Source organism: Tachypleus tridentatus, chromosome 9 (genome assembly GCF_004210375.1).
Source record: "Tachypleus tridentatus isolate NWPU-2018 chromosome 9, ASM421037v1, whole genome shotgun sequence".
Classification (NCBI taxonomy): Eukaryota; Metazoa; Arthropoda; class Merostomata; order Xiphosura; family Limulidae; genus Tachypleus; species Tachypleus tridentatus.
The window spans coordinates 166,979,813-167,001,876 of NC_134833.1; the positions used below are offsets into that span (position 1 = coordinate 166,979,813).

Genomic DNA, 22,064 nt, shown 5'->3' on the forward strand with positions numbered 1-22,064 from the left:
TACTATTTGTGACAACTGTAAAACAAAAACATATACTGACAAAGATTTAGCAGGACGTAACCATTCAAAAGAATTACACGTCAGATTAGGTAACAATAGCCTGGGTTTAAATAAATATCTATCTAATTAATATATTTTCTTTTCAGTTATTTATAATGTATTTTATTTTTATACACTACTGACTAAACCTAAGTAGGCTTACCTGATGTTTTGTCATAAAGAATAATTCTCGTAGTTTTAAGAAATGTATAACATAAAAACTTTTCAATATCAAAAATAATGATCAAAGAAACTAGAAAAACTTGTGTATATTGTTCAAATTTATCAGAAACAGGTCACACATATTTACTGTAGAAAAAATCCACAGCCTACAAATATAGATAAACCCAAACAATTATATCAGTGAAAACATTGACAATCAGCAGGAGGACAGAGCTTGAGAAATGAAGAATAATTTGTGGTACATCAGGTAAAACTCAACATTTATTTTTGAAATGACGTGTATAATGTTGATGTTTCTCACAAGCATGATATTCTACACAATATGTGGATATGAAATAATAAAAATATAGATTTATCGTATGTTTCAGAAGATCATAGCATGGCTGATATGTTCAACAATTACTTTTCACAATGGACAGTATAAGTAGCTCAGAGCTATGACTCTGAGTGAAACCAAGAGTTCAACATATTTAACTGTTTCAGTCCATGAAATAATTTAAACTGACAAGTTAACTTTTTCTGTCATTGGAGACTGGTACTTTGTTTGCTTTATGATAATGTGTAAACTATTAGCTATTTTTTATTACACAAATAGGATATTTACACAGATGTATTAACGAAATAAAAACAATGTTTAATAGCAAACAATAAATATTAACCTTAAAAAATAGGTTATTATTATTATGTTTCTTCTTTGTTCCACATGGTTTAAGATTAATAGACAAGCTTCATGTAGCATGTGGTTTATTTTATAATACATTATTTATTTACTGCATGAAACAAGTAAACTCTTAAAACCCATCTTAAAATATACTGACGTTTCTATGGTATAAGTACTTGAATATACACAAACATAACAGTGGAGTTACTGTTATTACTGTACTGGCTAGATTTGAAGGCAGTATCAAAACTAATGAGATCTTCATTTAAAGAGACAAAATATCTTAATAAATGTGGAGCACAACAAAGTTGTCTCTTTAACTTGGCTTGTTAATTTTCTTATAATATAATTTATTATACAAAATTCACAAAATAATCACACTAGATTCTTCCCAATAAATTAATTCCTTATCATCAAAAATCTCCAATGCTACTTAAAGTTAACTTCTCCTACTGAATGCTGGAGAGGTGTTCTGTGAATGATTTGACAATAACCTTTTTTTATAACTGGTTATGTCTGATTTTCCTCAAATTCTAAGCTTTTTTTTTTTTACCTTCTACTTTTAAGAACTGAACATTTATGGTTTGTTTACTTTAATATAAACCCCATCTTTTAAATCTTTTTGTTGGGCAGACTTTCTTTAGCAAGATGCTATGATGAACTGAGAGGAATACACTAGCAGTCATATAAACATAGGTTTTGTTTTTATGGGTCCATAAGATGTAAGTTTATATGTGTTTATGTATACAGTTTTAAAGTTAAATAATAAAGTTAGTATTCAGTAACTTGTAGCATTAAATTTCTTAAACAGTAATAACTACATTGTCCAATTGTCAAAGGCATGACACATGAAGCTTTACGTGTGACAATACCTAAAGGTATTACATGATTATTTTAAAACATTAAATAAAAGTCAAAAGTTTGATATTATTACCTTTCAAACAGAAACATGTAAGGTAAACGAAATCACGTGATATAACTTTCTAAACAATAATAATATGAATAATATCTCGAATGTTGTAAGATAACATGGTTTACCTCCTTATTGTAATCTAACAATAAAGGTTATAAGTTAATTAACTGTTTTGTACAGGAAACTTAGCTTCAAATACTTACATTTTGAAAAGCTGCTTGTTTTTTCCGTTCTTGTGTTGAGAAGGTTGGGCTACCTGCCAACTTCAGCTGATGTTCACTTTGTGACACCAGATGGCGCAGATGTTGTATTTCCTGTTGGAACTGTTCTTCTTGAGAAAGGCAAGCAGACAGTGTTTTACACTGATCTTCTACAATACTGCGTAACTTGTCAAGATCAGTTTGTAGTTGGTCTCCTCTTAAAGCCATTTGGTTTTGAGTGGACGACCTGGCTCTAAAGTGGACCAGAAGTTTCTCGACAGCCATCTTAACCTTAGTTTTTTGGATAGTTATGTCAGCAAGGAGTTTCTAAAGTGTGATAAGGGACTCATGTAATTTTTTCATCTTGATACAACAATAACACAAAGTGCATGCATTGTGAATAACAAATATACTATATGAAACTTGTCAACATATGGACATATCCAAGTATTTCTTTTCAATTTTATTTTATCACATAGCTGTCTCTTCAGCTCTAAGATTTTGTTTTACATCCTGTGGTTGTTTTTCAAGTCAAACAAAATCTATAACAGGTAAATTATTCTCCATTCAATTATTGGAACAACAGTTATGTTGTGATTAAAGTTTTGTATTTTGCTTAGAAAGTTCTAATACCCATTTCAAGAATTGTTAATTATTTCGGAAAACAAACAAACAATAAAATAAACACAGATTCATTTCTCTCAGGAAAATTTGTATTTTCATACGGATTTATTAACATCACCCACTCAGAACTCATACGGTTTATTAACATCACCCAGTCAGAACTCATATGGATTTATTAACATCACCCAGTCAGAACTCATATGGATCTATTAACATCACCCAGTCAGAACTCATACAGTTTATTAACATCACCCAGTCAGAACTCATACGGATTTATTAACATCACCCAGTCAGAACTCATATGGATCTATTAACATCACCCAGTCAGAACTCATATGGATTTATTAACATCACCCACTCAGAACTCATACGGATTTATTAACATCACCCAGTCAGAACTCATATGCTTTTATTAACATCACCCAGTCAAAACTCATACGGATTTATTAACATCACCCAGTCAGAACTCATATGGATCTATTAACATCACCCAGTCAAAACTCATACGGATTTATTAACATCACCCAGTCAGAACTCATATGGATTTATTAACATCACCCAGTCAAAACTCATACGGATTTATTAACATCACCCAGTCAGAACTCATATGGATTTATTAACATCACCCAGTCAGAACTCATATGGATTTATTAACATCACCCAGTCAGAACTCATATGGATTTATTAACATCACCCAGTCAAAACTCATACGGATTTATTAACATCACCCAGTCAGAACTCATATGGATTTATTAACATCACCCAGTCAGAACTCATGCGGTTTATTAACATCACCCAGTCAGAACTCATATGGATCTATTAACATCACCCAGTCAGAACTCATGCGGTTTATTAACATCACCCAGTCAGAACTCATGCGGTTTATTAACATCACCCACTCAGAACTCATACGGATTTATTAACATCACCCAGTCAAAACTCATACGGATTTATTAACATCACCCAGTCAGAACTCATATGGATTTATTAACATCACCCAGTCAAAACTCATACGGATTTATTAACATCACCCAGTCAGAACTCATATGGATCTATTAACATCACCCAGTCAAAACTCATACGGATTTATTAACATCACCCAGTCAGAACTCATATGGATTTATTAACATCACCCAGTCAAAACTCATACGGATTTATTAACATCACCCAGTCAGAACTCATATGGATTTATTAACATCACCCAGTCAGAACTCATATGGATTTATTAACATCACCCAGTCAGAACTCATATGGATTTATTAACATCTGCATTTTTCTTACACAATTTCACCCTCTATGTTTGGGTTCCGTGAGAGTGTATTACCCACTTAACTGGACATGGACTATTACACAGTGGCTGTTGAAGCCTGTTATGTTATACAATAAAGATCATCTGTGTTTTAATTGTTTGGTGTTCTTCAAGTTATTGAACATATAGATTTAAAACTATTTCTATATTATTTACATAGACACTTTCTCTTTCACTCTATTGTGGCCTACAGTAATTCAAAGATAAGACTATGAGACTTAAGTTTACAAGTTTTAGAATTAACATAAATTTCAAAACAAGTATTTAATTCTGAAGTACTTTTCCACCAACCTCACTGTAACAGAGCTGCAAGTTGTTATCATTATGACTGCCATTAAAAAGAAAATTAATTATGTTAGAAAAGAAGAGCTTATTTATGATCTCCAGCCATATGCAAAACAAGTGACAGGGAGAGTGGAAATATTATAGATAAATAATGTATACTCACAGGAAGAGTGGAAATATTATAGATAAGTAATGTGTACTTACAGGAAAAGTGGAAATATTATAGATAAGTAATGTGTACTCACAGGAAGAGTGGAAATATTATAGATAAGTAATGTGTACTCACAGGAAGTGTGGAAATATTATAGATAAGTAATGTGTACTCACAGGAAGAGTGGAAATATTATAGATAAGTAATGTATACTCACAGGAAGAGTGGAAATATTATAGATAAGTAATGTGTACTCACAGGAAGTGTGGAAATATTATAGATAAGTAATGTGTACTCACAGGAAGAGTGGAAATATTATAGATAAGTAATGTGTACTCACAGGAAGAGTGGAAATATTATAGATAAGTAATGTGTACTCACAGGAAGAGTGGAAATATTATAGATAAGTAATGTGTACTCACAGGAAGAGTGGAAATATTATAGATAAGTAATGTATACTCACAGGAAGAGTGGAAATATTATAGATAAGTAATGTGTACTCACAGGAAGTGTGGAAATATTATAGATAAGTAATGTGTACTCACAGGAAGAGTGGAAATATTATAGATAAGTAATGTGTACTCACAGGAAGAGTGGAAATATTATAGATAAGTAATGTATACTCACAGAAAGAGTGGAAATATTATAGATAAGTAATGTGTACTCACAGAAAGAGTGGAAATATTATAGATAAGTAATGTATACTCACAGGAAGAGTGGAAATATTATAGATAAGTAATGTGTACTCACAGGAAGTGTGGAAATATTATAGATAAGTAATGTGTACTCACAGGAAGAGTGGAAATATTATAGATAAGTAATGTGTACTCACAGGAAGAGTGGAAATATTATAGATAAGTAATGTATACTCACAGGAAGAGTGGAAATATTATAGATAAGTAATGTGTACTCACAGAAAGAGTGGAAATATTATAGATAAGTAATGTGTACTCACAGGAAGAGTGGAAATATTATAGATAAGTAATGTGTACTCACAGGAAGAGTGGAAATATTATAGATAAGTAATGTGTACTCACAGGAAGAGTGGAAATATTATAGATAAGTAATGTATACTCACAGGAAGAGTGGAAATATTATAAATAAGTAATGTGTACTCACAGGAAGAGTGGAAATATTATAGATAAGTAATGTATACTCACAGGAAGAGTGGAAATATTATAGATAAGTAATGTGTACTTACAGGGAGAGTGGAAATATTATAGATAAGTAATGTATACTCACAGGAAGAGTGGAAATATTATAGATAAGTAATGTATACTCACAGGAAGAGTGGAAATATTATAGATAAGTAATGTGTACTTACAGGAAAAGTGGAAATATTATAGATAAGTAATGTGTACTCACAGGAAGAGTGGAAATATTATAGATAAGTAATGTGTACTCACAGGAAGAGTGGAAATATTATAGATAAGTAATGTATACTCACAGGAAGAGTGGAAATATTATAGATAAGTAATGTGTACTCACAGGAAGAGTAGAAATATTATAGATAAGTAATGTGTACTCACAGGAAGAGTGGAAATATTATAGATAAGTAATGTGTACTCACAGGAAGAGTGGAAATATTATAGATAAGTAATGTGTACTCACAGGAAGAGTGGAAATATTATAGATAAGTAATGTGTACTCACAGGAAGAGTGGAAATATTATAGATAAGTAATGTGTACTCACAGGAAGAGTAGAAATATTATAGATAAGTAATGTGTACTCACAGGAAGAGTGGATATATTATAGATAAGTAATGTGTACTCACAGGAAGAGTGGAAATATTATAGATAAGTAATGTATACTCACAGGAAGAGTGGAAATATTATAGATAAGTAATGTATACTCACAGGAAGAGTGGAAATATTATAGATAAGTAATGTATACTCAAGCAAAGAATAAAGAACATTCAAAATTTTGATTCATGTGTTTGTTGGCATTATGATGGCAAATTTAACATACATTATTTGTCCAGTAAGTACCTGTTTGAAATTTATTTTATCTAAAAGTAAAATATTATGTTATCTCTAATCAACTTTAAAAGACTCATGGACTAGTTCAGAAAACCAAACATAAGAAAATGTCTTCATTAGTTGAGTCAACATTAACAGAATCCTCATAAAACTAAACTGCATGAAACTTACCTCTGTTATTATGAACTCATCAGGAATATTTAACTTACTATTCTTACTGCCAACTCATCAGAAATATTAACCTTTCCTCTCTTATTACTAACTGATCAGGAATACTTAACTTACCTCTCTTACTGCTAACCAATCTGGAATATTCAACTTACCTCCATTGTTGTTAAACAATTTAGAATGTTTAACGTACCTCTCGTATTGTTAACCAATCTGGAATATTCAACTTACCTCTATTGTTGTTAAACAATTTAGAATGTTTAACGTACCTCTCGTATTGTTAACCAATCTGGAATATTTAACTTACTTTTCTTATTGTTAACCAATCTGGAATATTTAACTTACTTTTCTTATTGTTAACCAATCTGGAATATTTAACTTACTTTTCTTATTGTTAACCAATCTGGAATATTTAAGTCACTTTTTTTATTGTTAACCAATCTGGAATATTTAAGTCACTTTTTTTATTGTTAACCAATCTGGAATATTTAAGTCACTTTTCTTATTGTTAACAAATCTGGAATATCTAACTTACTTTTCTTATTGTTAACCAATCTGGAATATTTAAGTCACTTTTCTTATTGTTAACAAATCTGGAATATTTAAGTCACTTTTCTTATTGTTAACAAATCTGGAATATCTAACTTACTTTTCTTATTGTTAACCAATCTGAAATATCTAACATACTTTTCTTATTGTTAACCAATCTGGAATATCTAACTTACTTTTCTTATTGTTAACAAATCTGGAATATCTAACTTACTTTTCTTATTGTTAACAAATCTGGAATATCTAACTTACTTCTCTGGCTGCCACCTGATCATGAAAGCTCTTCCTTTTCTGATGAGGAGATTCCAGATTATTCTTTGTTTTTTCTAACCAACCAGAAACCTCTTTTAACTTGCGTTCACACTGTTCCCACTCCTCAACCATCTCTTGCAGAAATGCCACTTCTTCTTGTAGTCGGTTCTCTGTAGTACTCTCTTCTTGTTCGATGGCCTCAAGTTGGTCAGCGAGATTGCCTACACTGCAGACCTGTCCAATCTTTCCGAGATATTTACTCATTTCAGCAAGGTGACGTTGGGCCTGTGGTGTCTCTCTTATAAGAATCTGAAAGTATATATATAGTAACACAATAGCACTATTTGTAACAATGCAGCATTACAAACACATCACTGATTGAAAACAGTCATTTATTATAACACATTATAGAACATTGTTTCAAAATTAAAAACACAATACTATATATTCATTAAACAATCTACAAGGGTAGTCCTAAAAACAGAAACCTGAACTAAAAAACACAGTCATAGTTATCATACAATGTCACATTAACCCTATGGGTAGGAGTTTAAGTGTGCATACAAAAAGCTTTTTCTGAAGTACCACTCAGTAAGGTACATATGTATCTGATTGCAGGGTTATTAGCTATTCATTTTATTCAATACTACTAATGTGCCAACAGTTCATGGTAGAGAAGGGTGAACACCAGATGCAATATACACAAATACTGAAACAAAAGTGAAATATAAGACTTGGAGGTTCTAGGAATTATAACAAAAGTATTTCTATTCTTGATGTGTATGTCATCTAGCACTCTGACTCATCACGCTTTAAATCAGTTCATTCACATGTTTTAAGTATAAACAATCTTTTAACACATTTAATTTTTATGTAAAACAGATTTTCCTAATTTATCACATTCTGTGTAGATACATACAGTAAATGTGGGATTACAGTCAAGATTCCTTCTACATTACATTTAGTTGAAATATTATGAACAGACAATTCCTTTCAAATTAAAAGACACTAAATTATTTATCATGCAAGACAGACTTGAAGAAAGTGATGGTAATGTCATATTAGAGCTGAAGTTCACTGACAGCTAAAACCCATAAGTAATCACACAATAATACTAAGGCTGAATGACAGATAAACACTATGGCAATGAAGAAATCAAACAATGAGACTGAGGCTAATTGACCCTTTTAAATTCACAGCAAACAATAACATTGAGGCCGATTGACACTTAAAAGCCATAACAGCCAAGCAATCAGACAATAATCCTAAGGCTGATTGACAGCTAAAAGCCATAATGACCAAGTAATCTGACAATAATATTGAGTTTGGTTGATAGATAGCTAAACACCATAATAGCCAAGTAATCAGATAATAATACTAAGGCTGATTGACAGCTAAAAGCCATAATGACCAAGTAATCTGACAATAATATTAAGTTTAGTTGACAGCTAAAAGCCATAATAGCCAAGTAATCAGACAATAATACTGAGGGTGATAGGTAGCTAAAAGCTATAACAGCTAAGTAATCAGACAATAATACTGAAAATGATATATATGTAAAAATGACTGGTTTGGGTTGAGAAAATATTTATGTAAAGGAGTGAAAAACATTTCGACCTTCTTTGGTCATCATCAGGTTCACAAAGAAAGAAAGAGGTTACTGACCGATAGCTGACCACATGTTTGAAGAGCGTTGTGTAACTGAGTGTAGGAATGCAGAGGGCGTGCTTAGATGTTTGATTATATTTATTAATATAGGTATAAAGGTGTTCCTTTGTATTGGTTTATTTTGGGCTTGAGTTGTTTTATAAGTAAGGCTTCTTTAATTTTGCATTTGTTTATGTTTGTTTCTTTATTTAGTTTTTGGGTATTTTCTGTGGTCATGTTGTGTTTATTTTATTTACAGTGTTCGAAAACTTGTGAAGGTGACTTTTTATGTTCTTTGAATCTGGTTTCCATTTTTCTACTTGTTTCTCCAATACAGAAGTTGTGGCAGTTATCACATTGTATTTTATAAATAATGTTGGTATGGTGTTTGTCAGTGTAGTTCTTACATAATATAGACCTCAGTTTTGTGCCTGGTTTTTGAATAAATTTGGTATTAACTGGAATGTCATATTTTGTTACGAGGTTTTGCCAAATGTTGGTTATTTTTCTACTGATTTTGGGAATATATGCAGCAGAATATGGTTTCGTGATTTTTTGATTCGTGAGATATATTTACTTTTGTTGGTTAATTTTGCTTTTCGTCTAGGTGTCTGTGTATGTTTTCTACAGTTTGTGATTAAAGATGTATGGCAGAGTCACTTATAGCAGTTTAATACAGTGTCAAGGATCCAGCATGGTTTCACTAAGGGAAAGTCTTGTTTAACAAACCTTATTACGTTCATTAAGGATGTTAATACAAGAGTTGGTAAGGTAAATATGGTGATTTGGTTTACCTTGAACTTCAGAAAGTGTTTGATAAAGTGCTTCACAAATGACTTGTGACATGGTTTACCTTCAACTTCAGAAAGTGTTTGATAAGGTGCTTCACAAATGGCTTGTGACATGGTTTACCTTGAGCTACAGAAAGTGTTTGATAAGGTGCTTCACAAATGACTTGTGACATGGTTTACCTTGAACTTCAGAAAGTGTTTGATAAGGTGCTTCACAAATGGCTTGTGACATGGTTTACCTTGAGCTACAGAAAGTGTTTGATAAGGTGCTTCACAAATGACTTGTGACATGGTTTACCTTGAGCTACAGAAAGTGTTTGATAAGGTGCTTCACAAATGATTTGTGACATGGTTTACCTTGAGCTACAGAAAGTGTTTGATAAGGTGCTTCACAAATGGCTTGTGACATGGTTTACCTTGAGCTACAGAAAGTGTTTGATAAGGTGCTTCACAAATGGCTTGTGACATGGTTTACCTTGAGCTACAGAAAGTGTTTGATAAGGTGCTTCACAAATGGCTTGTGATATGGTTTACCTTGAGCTACAGAAAGTGTTTGATAAGGTGCTTCACAAATGACTTGTGACGTGGTTTACCTTGAACTTCAGAAAGTGTTTGATAAGGTGCTTCACAATTGGCTTGTGACATGGTTTACCTTGAACTTCAGAAAGTGTTTGATAAGGTGCTTCACAATTGGCTTGTGACATGGTTTACCTTGAGCTACAGAAAGTGTTTGATAAGGTGCTTCACAAATGACTTGTGACATGGTTTACCTTGAACTTCAGAAAGTGTTTGATAAGGTGCTTCACAAATGACTTGTGACATGGTTTACCTTGAGCTACAGAAAGTGTTTGATAAGGTGCTTCACAAATGACTTGTGACATGGTTTACCTTAAGCTACAGAAAGTGTTTGATAAGGTGCTTCACAATTGGCTTGTGACATAGTTTACCTTGAACTTCAGAAAGTGTTTGATAAGGTGCTTCACAAATGACTTGTGACATGGTTTACCTTGAGCTACAGAAAGTGTTTGATAAGGTGCTTCACAAATGACTTGTGACATGGTTTACCTTGAGCTACAGAAAGTGTTTGATAAGGTGCTTCACAAATGACTTGTGACATGGTTTACCTTGAGCTTTAGAAAGTGTTTGATAAGGTGCTTCACAAATGACTTGTGACATGGTTTACCTTGAGCTACAGAAAGTGTTTGATAAGGTGCTTCACAAATGGCTTGTGACATGGTTTACCTTGAGCTACAGAAAGTGTTTGATAAGGTGCTTCACAAATGACTTGTGACATGGTTTACCTTGAACTACAGAAAGTGTTTGATAAGGTGCTTCACAAATGACTTGTGACATGGTTTACCTTGAACTACAGAAAGTGTTTGATAAGGTGCTTCACAAATGGCTTGTGACATGGTTTACCTTGAGCTACAGAAAGTGTTTGATAAGGTGCTTCACAAATGACTTGTGACATGGTTTACCTTGAGCTACAGAAAGTGTTTGATAAGGTGCTTCACAAATGACTTGTGACATGGTTTACCTTGAGCTACAGAAAGTGTTTGATAAGGTGCTTCACAAATGACTTGTGACATGGTTTACCTTGAGCTACAGAAAGTGTTTGATAAGGTGCTTCACAAATGACTTGTGACATGGTTTACCTTGAGCTACAGAAAGTGTTTGATAAGGTGCTTCACAAATGACTTGTGACATGGTTTACCTTGAGCTACAGAAAGTGTTTGATAAGGTGCTTCACAAATGACTTGTGACATGGTTTACCTTGAGCTACAGAAAGTGTTTGATAAGATGCTTCACAAAAGGCTTGTGACATGGTTTACCTTGAACTACAGAAAGTGTTTGATAAGGTGCTTCACAAATGACTTGTGACATGGTTTACCTTGAGCTTTAGAAAGTGTTTGATAAGGTGCTTCACAAATGACTTGTGACATGGTTTACCTTGAGCTTTAGAAAGTGTTTGATAAGGTGCTTCACAAATGACTTGTGACATGGTTTACCTTGAACTTTAGAAAGTGTTTGATAAGGTGCTTCACAAATGACTTGTGACATGGTTTACCTTGAGCTACAGAAAGTGTTTGATAAGGTGCTTCACAAATGGCTTGTGACATGGTTTACCTTGAACTTTAGAAAGTGTTTGATAAGATGCTTCACAAATGACTTGTGACATGGTTTACCTTGAACTTTAGAAAGTGTTTGATAAGGTGCTTCACAAATGACTTGTACCATGGTTTACCTTGAGCTACAGAAAGTGTTTAATAAGGTGCTTCACAAATGGCTTGTGACGTGGTTTACCTTGAACTTTAGAAAGTGTTTGATAAGGTGCTTCACAAATGGCTTGTGACATGGTTTACCTTGAACTTTAGAAAGTGTTTGATAAGGTGCTTCACAAATGGCTTGTGACATGGTTTACCTTGAACTTTAGAAAGTGTTTGATAAGGTGCTTCACAAATGGCTTGTGACATGGTTTACCTTGAGCTACAGAAAGTGTTTGATAAGGTGCTTCACAAATGGCTTGTGACGTGGTTTACCTTGAACTTTAGAAAGTGTTTGATAAGGTGCTTCACAAATGGCTTGTGACATGGTTTACCTTGAACTTTAGAAAGTGTTTGATAAGGTGCTTCACAAATGGCTTGTGACATGGTTTACCTTGAACTTTAGAAAGTGTTTGATAAGGTGCTTCACAAATGACTTGTGACATGGTTTACCTTGAGCTTTAGAAAGTGTTTGATAAGGTGCTTCACAAATGACTTGTACCATGGTTTACCTTGAACTACAGAAAGTGTTTGATAAGGTGCTTCACAAAAGGCTTGTGACATGGTTTACCTTGAGCTACAGAAAGTGTTTAATAAGGTGCTTCACAAATGGCTTGTGACGTGGTTTACCTTGAACTTTAGAAAGTGTTTGATAAGGTGCTTCACAAATGGCTTGTGACATGGTTTACCTTGAACTACAGAAAGTGTTTGATAAGGTGCTTCACAAATGACTTGTGACATGGTTTACCTTGAGCTACAGAAAGTGTTTGATAAGATGCTTCACAAATGACTTGTGACATGGTTTACCTTGAGCTACAGAAAGTGTTTGATAAGATGCTTCACAAATGGCTTGTGACATGGTTTACCTTGAACTACAGAAAGTGTTTGATAAGGTGCTTCACAAATGGCTTGTGACATGGTTTACCTTGAGCTACAGAAAGTGTTTGATAAGATGCTTCACAAATGGCTTGTGACATGGTTTACCTTGAACTTCAGAAAGTGTTTGATAAGGTGCTTCACAAATGGCTTGTGACATGGTTTACCTTGAGCTACAGAAAGTGTTTGATAAGGTGCTTCACAAATGACTTGTGACATGGTTTACCTTGAGCTACAGAAAGTGTTTGATAAGGTGCTTCACAAATGGCTTGTGACATGGTTTACCTTGAGCTACAGAAAGTGTTTGATAAGATGCTTCACAAATGGCTTGTGACATGGTTTACCTTGAACTTCAGAAAGTGTTTGATAAGGTGCTTCACAAATGACTTGTGACATGGTTTACCTTGAGCTACAGAAAGTGTTTGATAAGGTGCTTCACAAATGACTTGTGACATGGTTTACCTTGAGCTACAGAAAGTGTTTGATAAGGTGCTTCACAAATGACTTGTGACCTGGTTTACCTTGAACTTCAGAAAGTGTTTGATAAGGTGCTTCACAAATGACTTGTGACATGGTTTACCTTGAGCTACACAAAGTGTTTGATAAGGTCATTCACAAATGGCTTGTGACATGGTTTACCTTGAGCTACACAAAGTGTTTGATAAGGTGCTTCACAAATGGCTTGTGACATGGTTTACCTTGAGCTACAGAAAGTGTTTGATAAGGTCATTCACAAATGGCTTGTGACATGGTTTACCTTGAACTACACAAAGTGTTTGATAAGGTGCTTCACAAATGACTTGTGACATGGTTTACCTTGAGCTACACAAAGTGTTTGATAAGGTGCTTCACAATTGGCTTGTGACATGGTTTACCTTGAACTTCAGAAAGTGTTTGATAAGGTGCTTCACAAATGGCTTGTGACATGGTTTACCTTGAACTTCAGAAAGTGTTTGATAAGGTGCTTCACAAATGGCTTGTGACATGGTTTACCTTGAGCTACAGAAAGTGTTTGATAAGGTGCTTCACAATTGGCTTGTGACATGGTTTACCTTGAACTTCAGAAAGTGTTTGATAAGGTGCTTCACAAAAGGCTCATGACAAAAATTAAATCTTTCGGTGTGAGAGAAATGTTATTAAATTGGATAGAAAACTGACTGGAGAGTAGAAAACAGTGAAAAATGAAAGCAAATCTGATTATATCACAGTTACAAGTGATGTGACTCAGGACTTACAGGGGCATTTAGGTAATTTGATGGGTTGGGTCAATACATAACAGATGATGTTTAACTATCCAAAATGTAAGGTAATACATGTAGGTTTTCACAATTCAATAATTGTTACAATTTAAATGTGAATGTGTTAACTATTGTGGCTTAAAAGAAATATACTGGTATTGTGATAGAAATATCACTTAAGTCATCTAAACAGAGTGTTGTGAGGCTATCTTGCAGGCTTCAGTGGTTGGGACTTCTGTAAAGAGGGATATACCATCAAAACTGGCCATTAAGGCTTTATGATTAAGTTGATTGGACTTGAAATTAAAAGAGTCTTTGATGAATGAGTTAGCTGATGTTACATATTTGGAGAATACCTGAGAACTCTATATCCGAGACCCTAACCCATCAATAGACATTCCCAGCAACCAATTAGCAACCCTAATAGAATTCACCATGATGAAGACAACCACAACTATATACAAACAAATGGCCTAAGCATGGGCAATCCTGTATCACCAGTTGTAGCCAATATTTTTATGACACAAGTTGAAACACAAGCAATTAACACAGCATTACATCCACCACTATACTGGTACAGATATGTAGATGACACGGTTGCGGGATTCACATCTACAGAACACACACTTAATTTTTTCAATCACATTAACTCTATATATCCCAACATTAACTTCACATGTGAACAGGAAGAAAGCAATCAAATATCATTTCTTAACCTCAAAATTACAAGAACTGATACACAATTTAAAAAAGAAATCCACCGAAAAATCACCCATACTAGACTATAAATTTCTTGGGACTTAGCACATGAAACACAACAAAAACTCAACATACTAAGAAACCAAATAAACACAGCTATAAGACTATGCTCACCAGATAAAATTAACGATAAATTAGACAAAATAAAACAATACTTCATCAATATCAACAAGTTTCCTCCACAAACTATAGAAAACATTATATGCACACACCTAGACAAAAAGCAAAATCAACTAACAAAAGTAAATATATCTCACGAATCAAAAACCCACGAAACCATATACTGCTACATACCATATATTCCCGACATCAGCAGAAAAATAACCAACTTTTGGCAAAAACCAGTAACAAAATATGACATTCCAGTTAATACCAAATTTATTCAAAAACCAGGCACAAATCTAAGGTGTATACTATGTAAAAACTACACTGATAAACACCACACCAACATTATTTATAAAATACAATGTGATAACTGCCACGCCCTCTACATTCCTTCACTTAGTTACATAATGCTCTTCAAACATGTGGTCAGCTATTGGTCTGCTACCTCTTTCTTTCTTTGTGAACCTGACGATGACTAAAGAAGGTCGAACTGTTGTTCGCTCCTCTACATAAAAAATTTTCTCAACCCAAACCAGCCATTTTTACATATATATTTTTCTCTATAAGTGGGTTTTCTCGTCATCACTGATTAATATTCAGGCTGATTGACACCTAAAAGCCATAGTAACCATGTAATAAAACAGTAATATTAAGGCAACCATGTAATCAGACAATGTGAATGAGCAAAGAATATATTATAAATCTTGTATAATGAGTTTATTTTCTTACCTGTAGTTCAGACAGTCGTTGTCTGGTGTCAGGCAGAGATGATAAATCCATTTCCTTTCCTAAGATATGTTCAACCTTAACTAACCATTCTTTCAGCAAACTATTGACCTTGGAAAATTGTTGCCATGACAACAAAGCATCCTCTATTTCCTGACGCCTTTCTCCGATCCAAGCTTCAACTTGGATAAGCTGCTCTCTGAGTGAAGTGATTGTACCTTTCAGCCTTGATGTTTCCTCTACATTTTGACTGTTTTCTATGATAATGTAACCGTTCCGACTTACTTTCTCCATGTTGTCTTTAACAGAAGGCACTTCAGACAAAATGGGCTGACAAGAGGAAGAAATCACAGCATCATAAAAAAAAACTGATCAAGTTTTAAAGAAATAAAAAACCTGTAACAATGCGTTGCAGGCTTTGTGTAGCTAAGAAATAATGAATTAAAGTATTCTCACTCATATCTTCCATGTTTTATTTCAAAACACAAGAATTACACTTATCATTAAAGTAATATATAGCTACCTGACAACTTGGGAAAACATAAAAAAACTAGTCACAAGTTAAAAAATACTGTAGTTAAAAAACTAAATCAGTTATTTAGTTTGAAAACACACTTAATATCTAAACAAAAAAACTAGTTTCTTACATAAACTTTGATTTACTGACCATAAGTGTTTCTTTTGCTTCTTGAGGGCATTTAGATTTATCTTCTAGTTTTTTCTGGGCTTTCTGAAGCCAAGCAACAATATTTTCAACTCCTTGCATGTACTCCCAGCGAACAGTCCTTGCACGCTTGAACTCTCTTTCCTTGTCTTCCATAGCAACAGAGACTGTCTCAGATAGCAGCTCCAAAGATTCCAAGGCTTTCTGAATTACTTCTGGAATACTTCTTTTCAGCTGCTGGTAGCGAATACTGGCAGTCTGTGCCACAGACTTTACTTGGCTATTCAAGTCAGATATGTGTTCTTTCATGTCCTGTAATATAAACATTCCATAATTAAAGTATAGAATAACACAACATAAAAAGCTTTCATCTGGAAACGTATTTAGATTAACGTCACACTTTCATCTGTGATGAACAAAACCTTCATTCAAGATTCACATATACACAAACAAAACATTTACTGAAAGTCAATATCACATTCAAAAATATTATAATGCTATATTTTGTGATGGTTCTTACTCAGATACGAAGATATACAGTAAAAATAAACAATATACAGTGTCTTTCCCTTTCACATATAAAGTAATAAAATGTGTTGTTTTCCTTGTCTAGTACAAAGTAATAAAATGTTTTGATTGCCTAGAGATATCTAAGGCTGTATTTTAAAACCAAGTAAAACACTTCTATGTTTTGAAGCTTAAGATATGTTAAGTTTATGCATGAGACTCTTACTGTAATTGTCTTTTCAACACCTTCCACATCCGTATCATAACAGTCTAGTTCTGAAACCTCTTCTTCCATGGATTTAACTGAACTGAGAATACTAGTGATCTTTCCTTCCAACTCTTGTCGAAGTTCTTTCTCTGCTTGTATGTCTTGAAGTCGTTCTTCAATAGCCTCTAGCAGCCTGAACACAAGATATTGTTAAAATTATATAGAATAAAACCATTAGTTTACATTCACATATTCCATTCAAAATGAAGAATTAATCACAAGGTATTGCTAGTATACATTTAAAACTTAATTGATAAAACTAGTGTCTAAAAATACATGTCTATTACATACATGTAAATCGTCAACAGATACTTTATGTACATATATGAACAGCCATGTGCTAATATAACAAATCATTCCACATCATATATAGAACTAATACCATCGTGTAAACAACTGTACAGTAATATACAATATGTTACATCATATATAGAACTAATACCATCCTGTGAACAACTGTACAGTAATATATAATGTTACATCATATATAGGACTAACACCATTCTGTGAACAACTGTACAGTAATATATAATATGTTAGATCATATATAGGACAAACACCATCCTGTGAATAACTGTACAGTAATATATAATGTTACATCATATATAGGACTAACACCATCCTGTGAACAACTGTACAGTAATATATAATATGTTACATCATATATAGGACTAACACCATCCTGTGAACAACTGTAAGTAATATATAATGTTACATCATATATAGAACAAACACCATCCTGTGAATAACTGTACAGTAATATATAATGTTACATCATATATAGGACTAACACCATCCTGTGAACAACTGTACAGTAATATATAATATGTTACATCATATATAGGACTAACACCATCCTGTGAACAACTGTAAGTAATATATAATGTTACATCATATATAGGACTAACACCATCCTGTGAACAACTGTACAGTAATATACAATATGTTACATCATATATTGGACTAACACCATCCTGTGAACAACTGTACAGTAATATATAATATGTTACATGTGACCCTCAGAGTCAAGTGCCCTAACCACCTGGCCATGCAAGACCTTCTTGAGTGTAATAATCAACTACTGGCACATGGTTGGATCAACTAAAATTGCTAGAACTTTACCTTAACGTTTATAAACTGATGTCTCAAAAGACAGATTATACTGTTGGTTTGCAACAATTAGTACACAGGCTCAGTATGGCCAGGTAGGTAGCGTGTTTTATTCAAGCCATGAGTTTAATCCCCATCACACCAAACATTCTCGCTCTGGGGGTGTTATAATGCGACAGTCAATCCAATTATTTGTTGGTAAATGGATAGCCCAAGAGTTGGCAGCTGGTGGTGACTATTAGCTGCCCTCCCTGTACTCTTACACTGCTAAATTAAGAAAAGTTAGTGCAGATAACCCTTGTGTAGGTTTGTGAGAAATTTAAAAAAATCAAAAAATAATCAGTGTACAATAAATCTTGGAAACAGTGATTAATCAGGAAAGTGCAAACACTTGATCAAGAACGTTTATGTATTTAAAAAATTACAAACTGTTTAAATTCATCAAATTTACTTCGGGTGTTAGTATTTCTACAAGGGCATTAAATATTTTGTCAGTGAAGAAGCTAGCTAGCTTCCTGTCATGTAAAGTGTACCTGTGTTTCAACACTTAATTAATTTGCTCATCATGAACCGTTAATTAAATATTCAATTTCAGATGAGATAGAAGACTCATTACTGTTTGTAAGTTTGTAAAACTTTTGTATGTATATCATCATTTGTAGTAACTCTTGTTATAAATTGTATTGTTGTTTTTATATTAAAATATATTTGTGTTGAGAAAACACAACGTATATTAATCTTGTGAGCAAATATCATACATTTGATACATACAGACTTCAACTAACTTCTCAATTAAAAGTAAAATTTCAGACTATTCGAAATCGAAATACCTATATACATTATAAAGGTGTTGAATTTCACGCAAAGCTACACGAGGGCTATTTGTGCTAGCCATCCCTAATTTAGCAATGTAAGACTAGAGAGAAGGCAGCCAGTCATCACCACCCACTGCCAACTCTTGGGCTACTCTTTTACCAACTGATAGTGAGACTGACAGTCACATTATAACGGGTGAAAGGGCGAGCATGTTTGGTATGACAGGGATTCGAACCCACGACCCTGGATTACGAGTTGAGTGCTTTAACCACCTGGCCAATAATAAATGTGCAGCCCAAGAGATGGTGATAGACAATGGTAACTAACTTCCTTCCGTTTAGTGTAAACTTGCGACGTCCAGAGCAGATAGTCCTTGTATAGCTTTGCGTGAAATTTAAACCAAACTGTTTCTCACAACACAATCTGTGATAATTCACTTATGTTTCTTCGTGGGTTACCATAGTTGTATCTAGAACTTTTAACAATTGTTTCCTCTTTGTCAAGGTCCACACAGATGAGTTCAGTTACTTTAAAACACCCTGAATTATTGTTCTCATCTTTGTTAAACGTGAAACTCACTTTAAAATGTTGCTCATTATGACTAAGCTAACAATCAAACACTACTAGTCAGATTATTATTTAACCTGATTTCACTCATTAGTTACTATAGGTGTATCCAGAGCTACTTCAAATAACTGTCTCTTTTTCTCGTCAAAGTCCACACCGATTGGTTTAGTTACTTTAGAACCCAACTAACCAGATAAATTATGTTTGCTCTCTATTGTTACACTATAGCTGTGAAACACACTATAGATATCACTCACATACTAACTTCACGTTTTCTTTCATTAACTTACTGTTCCTGTCTTAACTGAACTTGCTGTATTTGCACGTATTTATAACAAGTGACAGAAAAATCTAGAACTAAGTAGACCTCTAGTAATAACAATGTTACACATAACTAGAACAGTTTGGTAGTTTCGGGTATAAAGACGTAAACAACATTATTAAAGCCTAGTACGAAAATAAAATTGCACACGCAACGTACGACTCGTATGCAGTTAGGTAACAAGCTTGTCATAACTATTACTTTTAACACACTTGTTATGAAATAATCATTAAATATTAAATAGTTAAATGAACTAAATAATAAGGTATATCCAAATATTTATTTAAAGTATATAATGGAATTCCCCTCTTCATTTCTGAGTTGCCTCAGTAAACAAAGAACGCGAATGAACTAAACCTCGAATCTAGGATATTAACCCTGACGTCCGAATAACTTACAAAAATTAATCTAATATATTAACCCTGACGCCCGAATAACTTACATACATCAATCTAAGATATTAACCCTGATGTCCGAATAACTTACATACATTAATCTAAGATATTAACCCTGATGTCCGAATAACTTACATACATTAATCTAAGATATTAACCCTGATGTCCAAATAACTTACATACATTAATCTAAGATATTAACCCTGATGTCCGAATAACTTACATACATCAATCTAAGATATTAACCCTGACGTCCGAATAACTTACATACATCAATCTAGGATATTAACCCTGACATCCGAATAACTTACAAAATTAATCTAGGATATTAACCCTGACGTCCGAGATATTAACCCTGATGTCCGAATAACTTACATACATCAATCTAAGATATTAACCCTGACGTCCGAATAACTTAAAAAAATTAATCTAGGATATTAACCCTGATGTCCGAATAACTTACATACATCAATCTAAGATATTAACCCTGACGTCCGAATAACTTACATACATCAATCTAAGATATTAACCCTGACGTCCGAATAACTTACATACATCAATCTAAGATATTAACCCTGACGTCCGAATAACTTACAAAAATTAATCTAGGATATTAACCCTGATGTCCGAATAACTTACATACATCAATCTAAGATATTAACCCTGACGTCCGAATAACTTACATACATCAATCTAAGATATTAACCCTGACGTCCGAAAAACTTACAAAAATTAATCTAGGATATTAACCCTGACGTCCGAATAACTTACAAAAATTAATCTAGGATATTAACTCTGATGTCCGAATAACTTACATACATCAATCTAAGATATTAACCCTGACGTCCGAATAACTTACAAAAATTAATTTAGGATATTAACCCTGATGTCCGAATAACTTATATACATCAATCTAAGATATTAACCCTGACATCTGAATAACTTACATATATTAATCTAAGATATTAACCCTGACGTCCGAATAACTTACATACATCAATCTAAGATATTAACCCTGACGTCCGAATAACTTACATACATCAATCTAAGATATTAACCCTGACGTCCGAATAACTTACAAAAATTAATCTAGGATATTAACTCTGACGTCCGAATAACTTACAAAAATTAATCTAGGATATTAACCCTGATGTCCGAATAACTTACATACATCAATCTAAGATATTAACCCTGACGTCCGAATAACTTACATACATCAATCTAAGATATTAACCCTGATACCCGAATAACTTACATACATTAATCTAAGATATTAACCCTGACGTCCGAATAACTTACAAAAATTAATCCGAATAACTTACATACATCAATCTAAGATATTAACCCTGATACCCGAATAACTTACATACATTAATCTAAAATATTAACCCTGACGTCCGAATAACTTACAAAAATTAATCTAGGATATTAACCCTGATGTCCGAATAACTTACATACATCAATCTAAGATATTAACCCTAACGTCCGAATAACTTACAAAAATTAATCAAAGATATAAACCCTGATGTCCGAATAACTTACATACATCAATCTAAGATATTAACCCTGATGTCCGAATAACTTACATATATTAATCTAAGATATTAACCCTGACGTCCGAATAACTTACATACATCAATCTAAGATATTAACCCTGATACCCGAATAACTTACATACATTAATCTAAGATATTA

General features: G+C 33.3%; 1 protein-coding gene across 1 annotated transcript in view; it reads right to left on the minus strand.

The window, feature by feature from the left end:
* LOC143227571 (muscle-specific protein 300 kDa-like) overlaps positions 1–22,064 on the minus strand; it is a 314,242-nt gene that overhangs the window by 9,036 nt on the left and 283,142 nt on the right. Inside the window, 5 exon segments of the mRNA XM_076459000.1 lie at positions 2,000–2,323; positions 7,315–7,623; positions 15,724–16,050; positions 16,388–16,696; positions 17,118–17,292. Of these exon segments, the coding sequence (XP_076315115.1) occupies positions 2,000–2,323; positions 7,315–7,623; positions 15,724–16,050; positions 16,388–16,696; positions 17,118–17,292 (1,444 nt within the window).